This window comes from Tinamus guttatus, unplaced genomic scaffold, assembly GCF_059628265.1.
Source record: "Tinamus guttatus ecotype Peru unplaced genomic scaffold, ASM5962826v1 Tinamus_guttatus_pri_ptg000676l, whole genome shotgun sequence".
In the NCBI taxonomy this organism is placed as follows: domain Eukaryota; kingdom Metazoa; phylum Chordata; class Aves; order Tinamiformes; family Tinamidae; genus Tinamus; species Tinamus guttatus.
The window spans coordinates 765,941-785,885 of record NW_028289210.1 but is presented as its reverse complement, the minus strand read 5'-3'; the positions used below and the strand labels follow the sequence as shown (position 1 = coordinate 785,885).

The following is a 19,945-nucleotide window of genomic DNA, read 5'->3' as shown; positions in this document are numbered from 1 at the left end:
GTACTTTTTCTATTAAAAAAAAACCCACAAAATTGAGTGTCACCATGGGAACGGTCTAGGGTTGATTTCTGAAAGAGGCTCATTTCCTATAGCTTTTCTGTTGGCATAAAAATAACGTCACTGAACTCTACCAAAAGCAAGTGCTTTATGAAATATCATCTCTACAGATACATGTAAGTTCTGAAAATATCCTCCTTGCATGTCTTTAGTTTCTGAAATAGAATTAAGGGGCCACAAAGGTTTCTCCTTTATTTCCCTCACAAAGAAACACACCCCAAGCTACCACCAATGTGACCTAATTCAATCATTCTTCAGCCTGTAACACATAATAAGTGCCAGTATGGAAAAAATCCCTCTCAGAAGAACAATTAAAACTTACAGAGCAGCCATCCTAGTTGGTTGGCTGAACAAACGACACATGTTCACACAAGAATAATTCAGTCAACCGTCTTAATAAGGATTTACTTTAAACAGAACCTTGTATGGGTACACTAGACTCAGTCTCATTAAGGAGTAAGTTGGATTTTTATACAGCACGAACCATTGGCAATCTAAAACAGACCCACTGAAGAATGGAATGGAGAATCAAACGCAATGTTTCAGACCCAAGCTCTATGTGCCTTTAATACTTTTTTTTTCTTTTTCTTTTTCTTTTTTTTTTTTAGAGAGAGAGTGCACACTACTGACAGACGTTCGCATTTATCATGTTTTTAACTTCTTTTCTAAGGACGAATTCTCTGGATCTGCATCCTCCAACTCCGCTCGGTGCCTTTTGAGTCCCCCGAGCGCCTGGGCGCTCTCGCTGCCCGCGGGCCGCGGGCCGGCAGCCTCCTCCCTCGCGCTGGCGCCGTGGCTCCTGCAGTCCGTGTCAGGCGGGCAGCAGTCTCTGTGCAAGGAAACACCCAGCTGCACGAGGCTGCCGTTATCGGCGCTCGAATGTACCTGCCGTCCCGGAACCACGGGCTCCTGCTCCCCAAAGCTCTGTCCGTTGTTGAAGCACGAAGGGCGAAGGTGCAAGTGGCCGTTGTTGTGGTTAACGCAGGAAGGGTCGGGGCTCCTCTCCTCGCCGTCGGCCGTCTGGTTTCTGGAGCAGAGTCCAGACATGCTACACACAGCGACGGAGCAGAACGGAGGGGCCAGCGAGGGATGGCTGGCTGCTGCCTGACAGTTCTGGCTAGGTTTCTGTTCCAGAAGCCCTGCAGCCTGAATGCAGGGCTCTTCAGCACAACTACTTAGCCCTTTGCAGTTAGCTTTGCCATTGAGCTTTTTAGTCTCAAAAGGAAGTTCTATAGCTCCATTGCTGGAGTCTTCAGATACATTTTCTTGACCCTCCATCCGCCGCTGATTGTCACATTCATAAGTTTGACCATTACTAGAATTTTCTATCAAACCACTTTCTTTCAAAGTTTCTTTGCTGTGGTTTTCAGCAGGAAGACCTGGAGAACCTTGAGGAGTTACTGAACTCAAGTTCCTAGCATCTTCCTTAATTAATGAGTGTGTTGTACCATGTCTTCCACTAGTTCCTGGTTTCCCTTCATCATTTTCCACATCTCCACGGGAGGATTCACCATCTTTACCAGCTGAATATGATATATAAGAATAATGAAGCCATTTGTAAGCTTTGTAAATTTTTCTTTCCACTGACTCACTGTCTGAACAAGGAGAGGTCCTTTCTTTGAGAACTTCCTTGTTGGCTGAACTCCTTTCAGGTGAAGAAGCTGGAGAAGAAGAAAGGTCATCTACTTTGATCTGGGGATAGTCATAGATATCCTCACCTATGTAGGGGGTGACCTGCTCTGCGTTAGTGCTAGTCCTCTCTTCTTTCTGCGCTTTCTGCCGGCGCCTCAGCGCATTGCGTTGCCTCATAGATGTGCGTCGCTCGTTCAGTTCCTCCTCTTCCTCGGTGCTGCTGCTGCTGCTGGAACTGCTGGATTCGTTCTCCTCGGGACTCGGGGACCGTGGCCGTGGAAAGAGGTCTGTGTCTAGCTCCGCCTCACAGGTATTTTCATCAGAATCAGATTCGTTAGAAAGGGCCAGGAGACGTTTGTCCTGGTACTTTCTAAGCGCAGAGAGCCTCTGCTGACGGGATGCTACATCTTCTCTGGCTGAGGGGGATTCAGACGACCTTAAGGCCCTTAGATTATAGGCAGTTTCATCAGATTCCTCAGGCGCCTGTGGCGGGGAGTGATGCAGAGAGGCGGAGGACTCGGACTCGCTGTAGGCGGAGCGCTCGCTCACGCCCGCGTGCAGCTGCAGGATGGTGCTCTCGCTGAGGTCGCTGTCCGAGTCGGAGCTCCAGCCCTCGATCTCGCGGCGCACCAGGGAGTCGAAGAAGGCCATCATGCGCGGGTCCTCCTGCACCGACTGGTTGGCGTAGTCGTGGGACAGGCCGCTGCCGCTGTTCAGCACGAGGCTGATGTACTCCTCGTGCGTGTAGAGGCAGCGGGAATCATCCTCGATCCTCCCGTCCAGATCTCCTGTGCAGTCAGGCTGCTTGTAAGGACTCCAGATCTGTGACAGAAAACAAAATATACATGTTGCTTTGAATAGAAAGTGTCATAAACATTGAAAAGGAGTGAATATTAAGAAATATTACAAGATGCAGATTGCTTTTACTATTACAGTTGCTTCCTCCAAGACTTGTAAGTACTCCAAAGAGATGTTTCTTTTCCCCATTGTAAATGCGTTTCCCTACATCTGCTTCATCCGTCCAGAACATAAGAGATCTCATACCACAAATTCTCCATCACTGCGATGTTTCAGTGTGTTACTACACACTGCAATGTTTCAGTGTGTTCTCCCGAATTTCAGGGCTCTATTTTTATGTAACAGGCGATGCTTACTCACGAAGGATAAGAATACTTTGTTGCCTACAGTAAGTTCCTGGCACTGAGGAAGGCAGCTGTTGCCCAGGAAACTCGAGTTGCTTGTGCCAGTGATGCAGAGCAACATTTCACCCAGCTGCAGTTGCACCTGACGAGCGGGCAGAGAGCTGAATATCTGTAGGTGAAAAGCAGGCCCTCACTATTCCCTCTAGCCAGCAGCCCTGAAGGAAATAAATTTCCCCTTCCTCCCCCAGCATCCTCTCAAGAGGCTGCAGCTGTTTGAGTGAGAGGGAAAAGACGACAGAAAAGAAGTTTTAATGAAGGCTACTTTTCAAGAGGAAAGAGGTAATAACATTGCAGAAGTGAAATTAATTCATCAGTATGAACAGCCTTGACTGTGCTGCCACCCTAACCCTCCAGCTTTCCCTGTGTGGAGGCAAAAAAGAAAACCCCACGCCCCTCAAGCCCAAAAGCTTCAGCAATATTCCTGAGACCCTGGCAATATGCAGCACACACTGCCAGGTGCTGTGGGCTCGCTTTGCAGCACAGGCCATGGTTGCATCTCCTCCACCTGCTTTGCTTCTGCACACAGGCTTGGGAGGAACACGTTTAAGGCACTCGGGCAGCAGCCACCACCACCTTGCTTCAGTTTGATGCAAAGCTGCTGCTCAATGGAGCTGGAGCTCAGGTGAACCTTATCCACAACACTGTCTCAACATCCTGATTACAAAATATCTGCTTTCAGACAGGCTTTTGTTTTACCAGACTAGCAAGCTCAGGGCAAAAATTTCTGTGCCAGCTATATGCTACATTAGCCTCTTGGAAAAGACTTTGTTTCAAGTAGACAAAATTGTTAACAAACAGAATAACTATGTATCTGCGAGATGAGCTGTTAACGCAGCATAAATCCAATACCATCATGACATGCACTATAAAAATAAAAAGCCAGTGGATGCTATTAATTCACTACTACAGAATTTCAATGACCTTACACTTCTAGTATGTGGGGAAAAAAGCGCTGCTGCTTCTTGAGCACATGCTCAAATTTAAGATGAACAGGTAGCCTTTATTCTGGAAGTACCTCAAATCTAAATGCTTTAATTTGCATCTTCAATGTAATTTATGGTTAACATAGTTTCCACATATCATCTGGCCATGCAGGTAGAAAAGACTACCCCAAAATTGAAGCGAGTTGCAGAGGTATATATTTTTTTTCTGCAGATAAACCATCAAGCTGCCTTTAAGCGAATAGCAAAGCAATTTTACACTGCATTTCACTAGCCTGTTTCTAGGAAGCGCTTTAATTTCAAGGTGTATTTGCTATTTCTAATTCCATTTTGTATTGCTTGCAATACTGAGACAAACTCTCTTCTAGCACAGTTGACTAATACAAAACTCGAAGCCAGAGTGAAGACAATCTCCTTGCTTGGTTCAAGCCCTGCTCTTACTAGAAAGGTAGCTCAGGGACAAACACCCGGCTTGGGTAAACAGACTGCAGCCCAAGAGCAGGATGCTATGCCCAGTACGCTTAGACCTCCATCAACCACTGTTAGCATTTTTGAACTGTTCAAGAGAACAACAGAGCATCAGTTCATCCTCTAATTACTTCCCAGGATCCATTTCCCAAAAACAAGGTAGGAAAGAGTCTTTTCTCCACATATGTGGATATATCAGTGGATTTATCAGATCTTCTCCCTCCTTGCAGACCTCCTTGCGTGTGACAAGCACACGGGTTCTCGCCCACGCTTCACGCCTGGTACACGTTGCAGGAAGCAGCCTGCTTGCTCGGACGGGCGCGCTCGCGCACCTTCCTCACGCAGCCCTCGCGGCCTTGGCCCGACCAGCAGCTTTGCTGAAGCTGCGACTCTCGCTGCTCCATCGCCATCCATCTCAGCACCTCCTATACGTTTTTGCATCTTGACTGTAGAGCTGACATAACAGCTACTGCTGGTTTCCAAACTGCAGAGGAAGCCTCCTCACCACGGAGGCCTGCTGGCTTTGCCTCCTTTCTTCTGTTTCTCTTGTCTCTGTTTCAGAGACAGATTCCTGACTTTCTTTCGGGTGCAACCCTGCCTAGGCAGTATTTACTTTTAAGAGGAGATTAAGTTTTAAATATTCTCAGGCGTAGTATCACTGCAAGTTAACTCCTGTATTTCCCTTAGACTATTTTCAAGAAAATTAGAACACACTTAGATAGCTGAAAAGAGTTCCCAGTGGGATTCTTCTACCACAGAGAGTCTCACCCTAGGGGAGGGGAAGGAGGGGAAAACAAAAAGCAAATAAAGACATTTTCCTTGGCCAAACCAGAAAGCCTTTCAACTAGTAGCAATTGGACCAGAGTTGTTTCTGTGCTTCTGTGGCACCTGAAATGGGTTTCTTAGTAAAAAGTACTTTCTTTGTCTATGTCTTGTCCTTTGACTGCTGCTAGGAGGAATGTGAACAAGGTGGAGAAAATAAGCTCGCAGATCATCCTATGGAAAGATATTAGGAAGTTCTTTCTCTGTCAGAAGACTAAGGAACAGGATATTAGTCACTGATGCCCAAAGTCTGGATACAAAAATAGGAACAGAAAAAAAGCAGTATAAAACTGCTTCTCTATCTACTTCAGCAGAGATACCGCAAAGGGTGTCACTGAATTTCTTGTACTGTATGATGCTGAAACCTCAAAACTTAAAACAAAAAAGTAGATATGCCTTTGTAATTGGAGGCACCTACATTGGGCGATCTGTTAAGGCAGAGGGAGCTAGCCACAATGCCATTAATCTGTCAGCATAGCAACAAGGGCAAATAGACTTTGCTATCCTTGACACACTGATGATTTTTATACAACTGGGTCCTACGAAAATCATCATAATATATATATATATATATGGTATTCCCATTTCCTTATGATCTAGTACAAAAAAGTCTCATTTTAATAATCTTGAACCTCAAGATTTAATCTTAAACCTTGTTTTTTCCTGCTTTCTCTTAAACCTTAAGTGCTAGGCTGTATTTCACCTTTTCTGAAACTGTTTTCTGACTGCCTATTTCTCTGTGGCCCTCGTCTAAATCCCCCATTTTAAAGGGAATGCCTCACTTGTTTATCCTGCAATGCAATTCATTTTCCTGACAGCACAACCCAATGTCCTACACACTCCACTGAGGAGAAAGGGCTATTTTTCCATTTTATTTTGCTTAGCTCTAGTGGTGAATGTTTGCTGCAAAGTGATCGTTTTAGTTCACAGCTGGGCTTTCCAACACCAGCCTTCTGAGGTCCAGGTTTTTGAAATGGAGGGCAATGAGCAATTCATCTGGGCCAATGCGTCCAGCACGCTGTCTGGCATCAAGGCTTCATGTGTGCCTTATGAATGAGCTTGTTTAGTCTCATTTTGGGTTTCTGAAGCCTCTCACTAACAACTGCCGTCCTCTCCTACCCGCTCTGGAATCCAACCCTCGACAGCTTAACATTCTCATAGAATGTTAAGCAGAAATCAAAGCACAAGCCACCGAGTTAGAGTCATATTCTTTCAGCTTCCTTAAAATAAGAGCAAAAACACAACCACAAAGGTCAAAGTCATTCTCGTGAGTGCTGTTTGTTTCAGCAGAGTTAGGCCTGAGATGAAATTGTATCCCATTTGGAATCAGCATTAAAATAGCAAGTGTGTTGGCAGAAGCATGTGGGATTCTTGAATGGCTTGTCTGTATCATGCTTAGATGCTGGTGCTATCAATTCCTCACTTCTACAAGTACTAAATTTAGGCCAGCTAGTCTAAAAATTAGAGCTCAGACATAACTGCTTGCATTTTTAATTCAGCACAGTGTTTCTACAACTGAGGGAATGGAATACTAATCAACCACTGTGAAGTTATCGCTTATGATTTAATTCCATAACATCTTTTAGAAGATATTTGAAGGACAGTGGAAGGAAGGAGGCCTGAGGAACTGATTTTTTTAAAAATTAGCTGTATCTTTTTATTTATGGCTGTTGTTGTACTCATTTCCACTTCTCCAGGCAACCGTATCAAGCATTTACATGGGGGAAAGGCAGCCAGGAAGAACTTCTGCTCTGAGGTGTTTTAAATGCAGTAAATAACCCCTTCCACTGATTTTCAAGCTTTCTCTCCATCTGCCCCTTCCCTGCACAAGCCTTCCTGCCAGCCACCGCTGTCTTTATTCCTGTGTTTACCACCCTGACCGCCTGCTCTTTATTCCCTAGCTCCTCAATCTGGACACATTTTCCTCTGCTTGTTCAAGGCTCTCTGCTCAGACTCCTCTTTCCTCTTCACATTAGGTACGTTCCAGAGGCTCGGAGAAGAGTCGGGCTGTTTCCTTCTGTATTTCCTTACTGCCAGTGGCTGCTGCTACCCTGCAGCCTATCTTTTTGCAATGACATCCATCTGTGGAAATAGCTGGAGCAAAAAGAAACCGCCACCAGATGGTCACCTAGAAACTGCTGCTCACTAAAAAATCATGCAGATTGGACTAGATATGAGACTTGAAGACACCCCGATTCCCAAATGAGGTGCATTGCAAGCCGAGCCAGACCAACATAGAGCCAAAGAGGAAGAAGTTCTATCTCACTAATAAACTTCATACACGGAGCACTTTTCCCTTGATTTAATTCCAGCTCGCAGTGTTTGGGGAATTCAGTTGCTTCAAAGCAAAGCAAAGCTGAGCAAGTTCCCCGCACACACTGTGGCACGACAGGCGCTCTCTTTTAAAGCCATTTTAAAAAGTGCATTCAAGCACAGCTGTCTGCGAAAGAGTTACACAACCTGTGACTGGCCACTTAATCGAACTAACCTTTTAATTACTAGGGGGGACAAAAAAGAAGAGTGCACAAAAGCGGCACAGGGAGTGTTTATACCACGGCTAATCCAACAGTCAAAGCACACTCATGCAGGGAGGACTCTCAGGGTGAAGGGTCAGCAGATCCAACATCCAAAAGTGAGATCTCAAATTACATGAATTAAAGTCTCAAAGAGGAGGAAAAAAAAACAAACAACTTCAGCAAAACTGCTTTTAAATGGTGGCAGACGGACTACTTTAACATTGAAAATCAATGAAAATCAATGAGCTGCTAAGACTATTCAATGCATTTTTGTACAAGGTCTGTATTTAATAGATTTGGGACCAAGCTATTTGTACACAAACCTGCCAGAGGGACACAGATGAAAGAAAAAGTGTAAAAGCAAATTGGAGCAGCAGTGGAAGGCAGAGTTTGAGAAAGAAAGCTGAAGTAGAATCAGATCCCAAAGGCAGTGAGTAGCTGTAATGCCAGTGATGCAGCTGGGCGCTGGGCCATGGTCTGAGGGATTTGGGCCAGTTCTGGTCCCTAAAGTAACAGACTTAAAATATTCCTTGGCAGAACAAGTTCATTCAGACAACTTGTAGTTGACTAAAGGCATTTACTTAAATAACCTCAATTATGGCCATTGGCAGGCAAGATTCCTATAAAGCCATTCAACAAACTGTTAGAAGCAGCACCAGTTCTCTTTCTCTTTTACTTTAAATCAATCCAATTTCTTTCCTCTTGTTGTTAGACCTAAACGATAGCAAAGCCTCCCCACTAGTGCATTACAGACTCTCCAGCCCCTCTGTTCTCCCTCTGCTGCTAGAAACAACAAAGTTCCTGCCTTGCTCCCAGAAGACTGTCTATCTTTTCATAAGGAAACAAAGTTCAGGATCTAACAAAGTTTTTCTTCTCTTTGCAAACCACGTAATGAGATACAAGCTTTCTAAAAATAGTGTAAATTACTATAGGATTCAGAAATGGAAGTGGAAGCTGTAGGAGTCCTTTTCCCTCTGGAAGGCACAGAAATTTGTTCCAAAGCAGAAGTGTGTACTTAAAACTAAAACTTACAGAAAGGCAAATGAAGTAATTTGGGGGCTAACGTTGGCTAGATCAGGACAGGCTACAGCTCAACTACACAGTTCAAAGTATTAAATTTTAGCCCAAAATATGAGAAATCTTAGGAGATGACTTAGTTTAGCCAGCTAATTAGACATACCACCTTACAGAAAAAATAAAATGAGCTAAAAGGATGGGCACGGAAAATAATATTTCTGCACAAAATGAGATGTTTCTCCCTTAAATATTGAAGCAGCACATTTTCTGATAATTAATCTTACCTTTATAATCTTTTCAACACCAGAAGAGCAAATCATGTAAGTATGAGGATTAAACCGGACTTGGTTTACAATTGACCGATGACCCTTCAGTACCATAAAAGCACCATTGACAACCCTGCCAATGCCACCTAGGAGAAAAAATAAGCATAGACAGATAAAGAATTGAAATTTCATACTCTTATCACTCATAATAATTTAAATTCATATTATATCTGAAAATACACTTTGACTTTTTTTTTTTTGCAGTATTTCTGAAGGCCTATGTTGGCTGCAGAAATGTTGGCTGCTCTGATTTTTGAGCAAAGTCTCTCCTGAAAGCTGCAAGTCTGATGAACAGCATCCTTCCTGCAAATTCGGACTTCAAGATAAGCTGTAGTTTAGCTGTCTAGACAAACAATGAAGGCTTTTGCCCCAATATGGCAAGTGTGTGAATAAGAACAACACAAATATTTAATGGAACCTCAAGTGAAACCAGAAGGCCTAAAGTATACTTGTTACAATTTGCAAATCGGAAGCAAAGCTAAGCACAGAAGTTGACTTTTAAAACTGCTATTCCCTCTGCTATCAGCAATTCATTACTGTCATCATTGACCCTATAGGTAGGAATAGTTAATTTTGAGCTACTAGCCTGATTTACTATATTACAGCTAGAGTTAAGGCAGCCTTCTCTAGAGCAGGATTTCTAACAACTTGTACTTGTGTGAATGAAGCTTAAGAGATCCCTGAAATAACACAACTAATCAGCAGGTTGCATCATTCCTCATCACATGGCAGGGAATTGCTTGAAGTGGATTGCTTTGGTGGTAACTGTAAAACTCAGAAACCGGAGAAGAACTCTGCTTGGTCATCGACTTTTTGTATTTATTTTCTGTTGAGACTTGATGTGTACAAAGCATGACAAGGATTTGAAAATAAGGAGTCAACTTCCCCTCCCTAAAAAGCCCATACCTATCTACAGATAGATCTTTACAGCTTCTGAAGTGTTCTGTTTGCGCAGATAAGCGTTTGCAGACCACAGAGTCTTATGGCCCCTTGGGACAGAAAGAGCTACACGTTGCATGTGATAACACGTGATCATCAAAACTGCAGCGAGACTGAGCTGCCCGGCACAATTCTCTGATTTGGGCACATCTGTATTTTCTGTAAAGGTTAGGATACAAGTTCAGCGTTCAGCCATTCCAGGGAGATTTCAATTTGCAAGTCAATTTGATTGAGGAGTTACTAACTGAAGGGAAAGAAACGTCAATTTGGGCCCTTTCGATTTTCCTTCCCATTTCATGGGATTCCTCCTGCCTTTTCATTCTCCTCACCCTGCTAGACATTCATGACCACATTTGTGGCTGATGGCAAGTTGCCCCACTCCCACGGCATTCCTTCCACCCAAATCACACTTGTCACTCCAGTTGCATGCATCTAGCCAACTGTAGATGTTGCATCAAGTCCAGTTCTCAAAGCACTTATCTTGGCGTAGACAAACATTCCAGGAAAAGGGCCTCAGGAGCGAAGAGACAATTTACTTAAGAGATGTTTCCAAGGCTCTAAGTAACACCTAAAACCAAGTTTAACCATCCTTGGAATCTAGCTGTCCAATTTCAACAGCAGATAGGCACTACAAAACACTCATAAAAGAGTCAGAAGTTAGGGACAACAAGCAAAGGAATGATTCTAATGCAGATGAAATACAAGCTTAGGACACCAGTAATTTAGACGGCACTTCCAAGTTAGTCACTGGCATCTTGTGGGAGTGTAAAAAAATGTGAATTAACCCATGATTATTTCCCTAGTGAAATGATAGTAGTTATTTACCAAAGCTTCAGAAACGTCACACATTTTACACACATTTGCTAAGAACACTGGATTCAGAAACAAACCGAAAAACAGCAACAAACACACAAAACAACTCTACAGAGCAACTCTACTAAGGCCACATTCAAATTCAGATAGTTTACAGGAACTCCTCAGATTTCTGCTTTAATACTAAAATTTCTACATTGAAGCTTCTTTTAAGCTGCTAACCATAAAACCAGAGAAACCCGTGCAGCTGAGCCTCGCTTAGTCCTTTTAGAGCGAAGGTCTGCAACAGCCTACTGACCAGCTGCATAAGCCATCCCTTAGGAGGAGATCCATGCAGTCACCAAGCTCAGCAGCCAGCTTTTTCTAGAAGTACACACAGTTTCAAAATCAAGATTATCAACTCCAGCACTATCCTGTTAATCTCTATGGCAAACATAAGAGACTACCTCAGAAGCTCATTTTTGGACTGCTCCCTGTCAAGTTCTATGAGCCAAGTGATGCCTTTGAGTCTGTGATTAATATAGAGTTTTCTTCTATGCCCTTACCCTTCCTCTACCATCCTTCACGTTACAGCAGCCTGGGAAAGTTGATATCTCATGTTATGTGAGTATCTACGTGGCAGTCCAGGCTCAGCAGCAGTTTACTGCAGCCATGCAGCTTCTAGCTATCTTACACTATGAGTTGAGCTTACTCATTTCTGCTGGCAAAAATAAATACATAAAAAGTGCAACTATATTAAACTGAGGTTGGCCATCAGTTGCTTGAATTCCTGATACCACCTTACATTTTATATGCAGTAATTTCTATTTATTTTTGCTGTCTCCACTTGAGCTGCAATCCCAACAAAATCCTGACAAAACTATTTTTCTTTTGGGTGGTGCGAGTCGGGCAGGCAGGTTATTTGTTTGCTGTTTAGACCACTGGCATTACTACTCCTGCGACTGGGTTGGGATGACAGGTCTTAGACTCTTGGATAGCTACCATATATGCAGAAGCCAGGGGTTTAGTTTACATATAGGTTAGAATGAAAAATGGAAACCAAAACAAACAAACAATCCTAAGCAGACAATTAGGAAGATTTTGAAAGATTTCTAACCTCTGAAGAGTAGGCGAAGTAAGGGAAATACACTAGCTGGTTTTGCAATGCTTTCCAAAAATTACTACACTTAAAGTCAATGCTGAGTAACAATTTAATGTGCTAGCTGTCCTGGTCGATGCTTTCTTTGTCCATTTGCACTTGATACACAAAGTGAAACGTCAGGAAAATCTCTCTTTTTCAACACTTTACAACTAAGTGCTTCAAAGAAGAGTAATACAGACTTAAAAAAAAAATCTCAAAATAATACCCCACTACAATATTTGACCAGCTGGAATTAAAGCCTTACCAAAGACTAAATCCTAACTGTAACATTTTGAAAGCCATTTCCTCTACACGTACACAACGTCTGACAAGAACACCATGGCAACACAGGCTACATCTACGGGCTCCGACACGCACGGAGGGAAATGATATTACAATGCTTTGAAGTAGTACATGTCTAGGGAACGGCCAAATCGAATATACTTTGGCTTGCTTTATTATTTTGTTTCAAATATTATGCTAATAAAATCCACATTAATTATGCAGGTTTGCAAATATTTCTGCAGATGGACTGATATTTTATATACTGAGAACATGCTTGAAGGCACACACCAAAACATTAGGAAAGGCTATTAAAACATAATGAAGGGGAGTGAGATACTTGGACCCAAAGCCATCTGACAACCCATGCAGAATATGTAATACTCACCCACAATATGTAGCAACCATGTTTTTAACAAAAATGAATTATCTGGGGCAAGTGATAGATTATTAGGAAGATTACTCTCATGCACAAAATCTCTAAGAATCTGGGATGGTCTCTAAAGTAACAGAAGCTGCAGTGCTCCAAACAGTTAAAATTTGTCAAAGCACTAGTGAACTTACTGGGGTAAGGAACAATCCTTCACTGGCTCTATAACAAAGGAATTAAATGATCTCATTAAAAAAAAAGTCTTTTCTATCTAGGACTCTGAAAAAGAAGTCCCACTGGTTGCTCATATAAGGTAGAAAGACATTCCACAGGCTGATGCATAACTTCATACAAGCCTTGTGAATTACTCAAAGTGCTGAAAACTCCTGAGAAGAGCCAGATGTTCACAGCTGCTGCCAGTGTGCCATAGCACACCATTTAACTACACTATTTGGCATTACAGTAAAAGCTCATTTAAAATTAAATTTTTGTGAATAATAATCCAAGCCACATTTAGGCCACAGACTTTAGCCCTCCCTTTGAAGCTTAGGACGTCACAAGGCACTCGGAAGAGGGACGCTGTGCTTTGGAAAGGAAATGGAGAGCAAAATGCTAGCAAGAGTGGTGAAGAACTTCCGTGTTGCCTTGCTTTCTTTTATTCCACCAGCTCAGCAAACCAGGTCATTCCACCAGGTCAGCAAACAGAAGTATGTAGACTATAAGGCCTCTGCCTTCAGGGCAGCAGATGATGCTCACGCTCCTTAAAGGTCTCTCTTCCTAGTAATCATACCCACATACTCATTTTTTTCTTCACCTTGGCCACAAAAGTACATCACATATTTCCATGTCTACATGGCTATTCAGAAACACTGTGCTGTACATATCCAGCATTGTAAAGAATAAAAATCAACCTGCCAAACATGGTCAAGACCTCCATGATTGAGCACGTAAGCAGCACGCAGTATCTTTGGGCTTGTCAAAAGATAGCAGATTAAGACAACTGAAGAGTAGCTGCACTGAGTGACTGGCTGACAAGAAATGTTTGCTTCTACCTTCTGGGACATTTTAAGCAAGCTCTGTCATAAGCAAGCTGGCTTAGCATTCCTCGTTAAGGTAATCATAGTGTTTCCACACTTTTTAAGCCTCTGCTAAGGTAACACTGAATGTGAATCACTTCCCAGCCTCCAGGGAAAGGCGACCTCTGGAAGGAGTTACGCTACAAAGGAAGCTTATTCAGCACCAATGGATCTGATTCCTGGCCTACCACTTCTCAGAAACACATGGAAGCTGCTGTAGGACTAGACTACACACAGAGGTCTCACGGGGCTAAAAGAGCAGATCTGAGGAAGTTAACCACGCTCAGCTTCGGTTAACCAAATGAATGCACACTTCTGATCGACTGTAAGCATGTAGGAAGAGAGCAAAAGATACAAAAATTCACTTACACTCAAGTAAACATATCCTGAAAATCTGCTTTGCCTGGATGATGGTCAGTGTCCATTTTTGCATTTTGTATTTATGTTCTCTCTTCTGCTGCTGCTAAATACCTGCATTATCTATCCATGCCTTATCTATACTAACCCTCCCACTGTTATCGCCGCTGGTGGTGCTAAACAACTGCAGAAAACCAAGGGCAAAGTTACTATGGAAATAAAACTGTGTCACACCCTTTCCCCTCTGTCTTCTCTTCTGGTCCAAGACAAGCAACTTTTTGAGTATTTTAACTGTATATTTCTCAATGGTATATGCAATGCTACTGGTACCATGCAAATTACCAATTGCAAATATTCTTCTTGAATGTTAAAGGAATAAAAACATGGGAAGATCACACAATCAGAGGGTGTTCTTCTGAAATAAAATGTGGAGCCCACTTATCTGTGCATTTATAGCCATGGGCATAATATAAGATTGTACTGTCAGGTGCCAACATGTTTGAGAAGGTAAAAGGAAAGGAAATTTGGTGCAGTCGGAAGGGTAGCTGGAGGGACTAAAGTTTCTCCAGCTTTTCCCAGTGCTATCTTTAGCTTTCCAGGCCTATTAGAAGATATTAAAGATGCTAAGCCTGATGAGAAAAAACAGCCTTGGGTGCTCAATCTTCCTCTTGGCTCCTGTAATACCAAGTGCACACCATGGTCCCCTTTTGGTAGGTGCCCTCTGACCAGGTGATTTCCACAGCACTCCACACACTTCTGCTATTAAAGCTCACAGGACACAAATGAGGCAAAAATTCCACTGGATACAAGACGCCCTTCTACCCTGTCCCACCACTTACTTCTCATGGCCCTTCAACAACTGGCCCACAGCACACTGTGGTCAACACTGACTCAAAGAAAGAGGCAAACAACCATCCTGAAAATAAAGCTGCTTAAATCCCGCCACCACTTCTCAGGAAAACCAAGTTTTTAAAAATACAAACCCTTCAGAATATGGTCTTCACTAGGAAAGATCATTTTCCCTTCCAAAGGTATTTTTATTTCTACACAAATAAATGTATTTTTATTTTATATATAAAATTATATACATACACACACATACATACACATAAAATGTATATATATAAAAACAACTGAAGACATGAAGAAGCACCTGATCATCTATCATTCAGCTTCACCAGCCACTGCAACTTTGAGAGCTTAAGCCTCAGCTGTCTTGATTCAAGAGATAACCCTGTTCAAATTTTGTGGAAAGATTTGCTGCTTCATTCTTCAGTCACAAGAGATGTCTTCATTTAAAATGGCCAAAAAAAAGGGAGGGGGGGAGGAAGAGAGAAAAGTTACAGAAGTTCTGCTTAAAACTGATGCAATTAGTGTAGAAACTGGACCACAATGACAAGCCCTTTCTGGCCAGCAGTTTCAGTCAAAGACAGAATTAAAAAGAGGTTCTGAAATACAATTTGCTGTTTTGATTTACTCAAGTTTCCAAAAGTTTCAACTGCTCAACTAAACTGGAAGAGCCCCAACAAGTCTACTCAATCACAAAAAAAATATCATGCCCCTCACATGGCATCTTTGAGCAATACTTAAAGAAAGAGAAGAAAGCTGCAAGTTGCAAAGATGATTCAGAGTTGTGGGTAAGGAACGCAAACTCCTTTCTGCAAAACATACAGTCTGTTAATCCCTCTATTACTCCACAAGACATGTCAGGTTCTGTCCTGAATTGGGATTATTAGCTAAGAAACCATGTTTATAGGAGTTAGGTTAAACAACATAAACACTCGAGCCAGTATTTAACAGTCCAACTGGGCAGGTCACACAGAGCTTATTTCTCTTCTCACTTCTGGCTGGTCTCAGACTATAATGAAAGCTGTGGAGACTCAGGGTTGCTTTCCATGTACCAAATCAATGCATTAGTTTTACTCTAAACTCTGTCTCTGAACAAAAGTGGAATATGTGCTTTGAAGAGATAACTGGCTGAACTGGCTCTGACTCTGTTCAGAACTGTCCTTAAGGATGCAGTTCTGTACAAGAGCTTCATGCTTGGAAAAAAATGCTATTTACAAATAGCTGATAAAATTTACGGGAGTTGTACCATAAATATTTATAGCAACAGAATGTTTCAATTCAAACAGAAAGATAGAAATCAGCCAGAGTCATATTTTTATTTAAAATACCAACAGGACAGGACATTACATCATTCCGTCTAACTTTAGATTGTACAATATTTAAATGAAAGGCCACATTCCACCACCCTCCAGATCACAGGCCCAAAGACGCTCCTATTTTTAGTGAGAACATGAAAATAAGGAGTTTTCCATAAAAGCAAGAGGTTCCAAAGGTTGCTGTATCCCTACAGCAAGAGTCGTTTGCCACAAATTAAGCATGGCAAACTGTCTAGCCAAACAATTGTTCTGAACCACAGGATCAGATTTAACACAGGATGTTTCATCACTTTCAAAACAAGCCCAGCCCTTCTAGGGGAAAGAAGGGCCGAAGGAAGAGCAGTTTCAGTAAAGCTATCGCAGGTGATCTGGATGGCAGATGAGTTTTTTGACATTGAAGCCAAAAGCGACATGTAGCAGGACAAAAGCTCATGGGTTTTGCTAAGATCTTGCAGCAAGAGAACTGCTCAAGTTACAAAAGACAACCTGTTCCCACTTCAGGATCCTCTGATCCCATTAGGCAACTAATGATGGCAATTGACATTAAGTAATTAATTTTGTAACAGAAATGTTGCAATTTACTACACACTTCCTCAAGTTACAAGAGACAGAAACAAAAGAAAGCTGACCAAAAAACAGCAACTGTTTTATGGTAATTCTCTTTGTGCCAAGGTCCCAGATAAACATTAGGCATCTGCAGCTGCCTTGAATAAAGACACAACTGAACACATTGATGGCAGCTCTTAGGTCTCAACGGCATCATGACTGCATAAATACCAAACCTCAAGTCCACAGTATACGGAATAGAGTCAAGAGACGTATAGTAACGTATAAAATGTAAATCCACAGTCCTCATATAAAACCTTAAGAGGTACATAATTACTTCAAATGTTTTCAGTCGTTGTTTTAAATAGAAGGAAAACTCCTAAGTAGTAAAACACTGCTAGGTGACAAATGGAATCATACAAATTAAAATAAAAGGTGGGGGTAGAGCCCAAAGCAAACAATAAAACCCAGAAGGCCAAGATGCTGACACACTGAGGCCTCTGAAGTGCAATGTCAAATGTTCATTAAATAATAAACCCAAAATCAGAAAGACACTTTCCCCAAAACTCTTCAGCTAACCAAATCTTTTATGGATGACTCATGCTCTGAGCTGAGCTTTAAGAGTACACTGTGATTTAACTTTTTCAAAATAAAACAAGAACTTTTCACTTTACCTTTAATGCAGCTTGCAATTTGCTCTAGGTACTGCTAGAGAGCCTGAGGAAGATCACTCATTTGTATCTAATACCACTAAAACGTACAGTTTAATCTACAAGAATCATTGCTAATCAAAACAGTAACTGCTTTTAACTTCAAAACCTACTGCAAAGGTACATTTTGAGCAGAACTAAGTCACAGACCTACCTACCCTAACTACATCACCATGTAAATATATATTTTTTTTACCTAAAAAAAAAAAAAACCCACTTCAGTTTTTTAAAAACTGAGGTAGCGAGGAACAACATGGGAATCCAGCAATGTTTTATGCTGCAAATCTCCATCACAGAAATAAATTTCTTGGCAGAAGATCCCAAATTCATCAGTGAGCTCAGACCAGCTGAGAAGCAGCAGAGCTCACAGACAGTAGGGAGGGAAGACAAGGCCGACCTCCAGCCACGACTCCCTATCAGCTCATCTAGAAGCTTTACATGACAGCTACGTGAGGAGAAAACCCCACTACAATGAAAGGTTTAAAAGGCATTCCTCACTGCTGCCCAGAGACAGGATGAGGTATTTGTGAACTCTTCCCAGCAGCTCTCATCAGAACACTGAATGAGCACAGCAATCTACTTAAAAGCTACAAAGCAGTATTTTTCAGACTCCAAATTGAACAGCCACCACCAAATCAAAAACAAAACAAACTTACCTGCTTCTGGATCTGGAGGAATTCTCCACATATACAAATTGAAGTCATCAGAGCCTGAAAGGATGTACTGTTAGAAATAAAAATAAAACCAGGTTACCACAAAGTATTACCTTAATTATGTTGTTTTATTGTTGATCTAATACTGCCAAACAAAAAAGAAAAACAAGATAATTCAATTATTTCTGTGTACCTCACTAATCAATTTATCCTTAAATGAGGACAAGGGTACTGGAAAAAGATGTTGCACGCATGTAAGGCAACCAGAGTTCAAAAGTAAGCTTCCCATAGCTAACATCTTCTGCCTGTAGTATATGTTTTGTTTGCCAAATGAAGCTACAGGTTATAGCTGGCTTTAATGCACGAGTCCACATCAGATTCGCAGATGTAGCCACCAGGAGCTCTGGTCGTCTTTGAATGTCAAAGTCCCTTGGCCTTTTTTTCTCCTCATGCACTACCAAAGACAACTTTTTAACACATATAACTAATGAGGGAACTAACACACCCCTTACAAGTATATGTATCACCTGCAGCTCATAACAGGCCACTGAAGACCATTAGAAGTCCGTCACTCAAAGGATAATCATGAGCAAAACCAAAGCTGAACATGCTGTGCCAGCAAACCCACCACAACTGTTCCAAGCAGCAGTTTAGCACACTGCTCATTTTCTTCCTGCTTGTGGCTACTTTGAAGAGACGGAGAGCTGCCCTCTTCCAACAGCCTGTGAAGGGTAAAGCAGCTCCCTGCAGTACAGCAGTTTATGCAATACACAGTTTGGAGCAACCCCACTTGCAGACACACTGGAATGACAGGTGATGCTTCATGAGATAGAGATCCCACTGCACAGTCACAAGAGGACACAAAACGTGCCTCGTCTGCACCTCTCTGCTTTCCAACAAATTGCACTCCGTGTCATTTCTTTCTCACCCGAATTAGGGATGTAATGACATGCAGTGGAACCACGGGCAGATTCAAATTCCAGTTGTACTCATTTAAATCTACAGTCCTCAGCTGACTTACTGCTTTTGACTAAGCAATATAGTCAGTAATTTTTTTTTTCTTATTAGAGCAGAGAGACGGGAGGGAAAAAATAAATGAAGTCTGTCCCTTTTTTAACCTTTGAAAAGAGATAAATTGTTTTATCTGGCTCGGATTTTATGAATTCGTCTTTCATTCTCCAGAGATAATTTAACTCATCAGGCAAAGTAAAATCGAGCAGTGAATAAACAAGTCTTGAAATAATACAGGACTCAGAAACAAACAAACTATATACTAACATGGAGAAAGCTGCCATAAATTGTATACAGTCTGTTCACAATGCGAATTACATTTTCACATGGTTTGCATGTTTCCAGCCACAAAAATGCAATAACCAGCCCCCAAAATCTCTTCCCAAGTCCCTTGCTAACACAATTTGCCTATTCTTTTCCCTGGGTAGATCTCATTTTAAGGACGTAGGACACAGGTAAGCATTTATGAATTCAATTCCGCTCACACTTAGTGACAGGTAGGAAGCACTGATCAAACACTGTTTCCTTTAAAAAGTTGCACACATCAGCTCAGCATCACTCACAGTGACCTGTTGGTACCAGGAATATGGTCTTTCCTTTCACATGACTTCTCTACATGCCAGCCCACAGCAGGGTCAATGTCTGTGCCAAATCTACACGGTTAGGGCTCATACAGACAATCTGCCAGTAATCAGCAAGAAAGCAGCTCTAATGTGTTTTGTTAGACCACTTCTTGTTGGAGCGCTCCAACAAAAGGAAAACGCTGATAATTTGGCCATAGGACCGCTATTGCTGAAGGACATGAACTGTGAGAAAAGGTTAAGGGAATCAGCTTCAATTAACCTGGGGAAGAGAAAGCGAAGGGGCAGGGAGGATCCTATTTGTAGCCTTCCAGTGCCTAAAGGAATACTGAGAGGTCTGA

General features: G+C 42.0%; 1 protein-coding gene across 1 annotated transcript in view; it reads right to left on the bottom strand.

The window, feature by feature from the left end:
• Positions 1-223: 223 nt before the first annotated feature.
• The window catches only part of DCAF5 (DDB1 and CUL4 associated factor 5), a 60,309-nt gene continuing 40,587 nt past the window's right edge, over positions 224-19,945 (bottom strand). The window contains exons 7-9 of the mRNA XM_088536540.1: positions 18,016-18,082; positions 8,940-9,067; positions 224-2,511 (exon numbers count right to left, since the gene is read on the bottom strand). Of these exons, the coding sequence (XP_088392666.1) occupies positions 703-2,511; positions 8,940-9,067; positions 18,016-18,082 (2,004 nt within the window). The 3' untranslated portion in view covers positions 224-702. The remainder of the gene's footprint in view (positions 2,512-8,939; positions 9,068-18,015; positions 18,083-19,945) is intronic.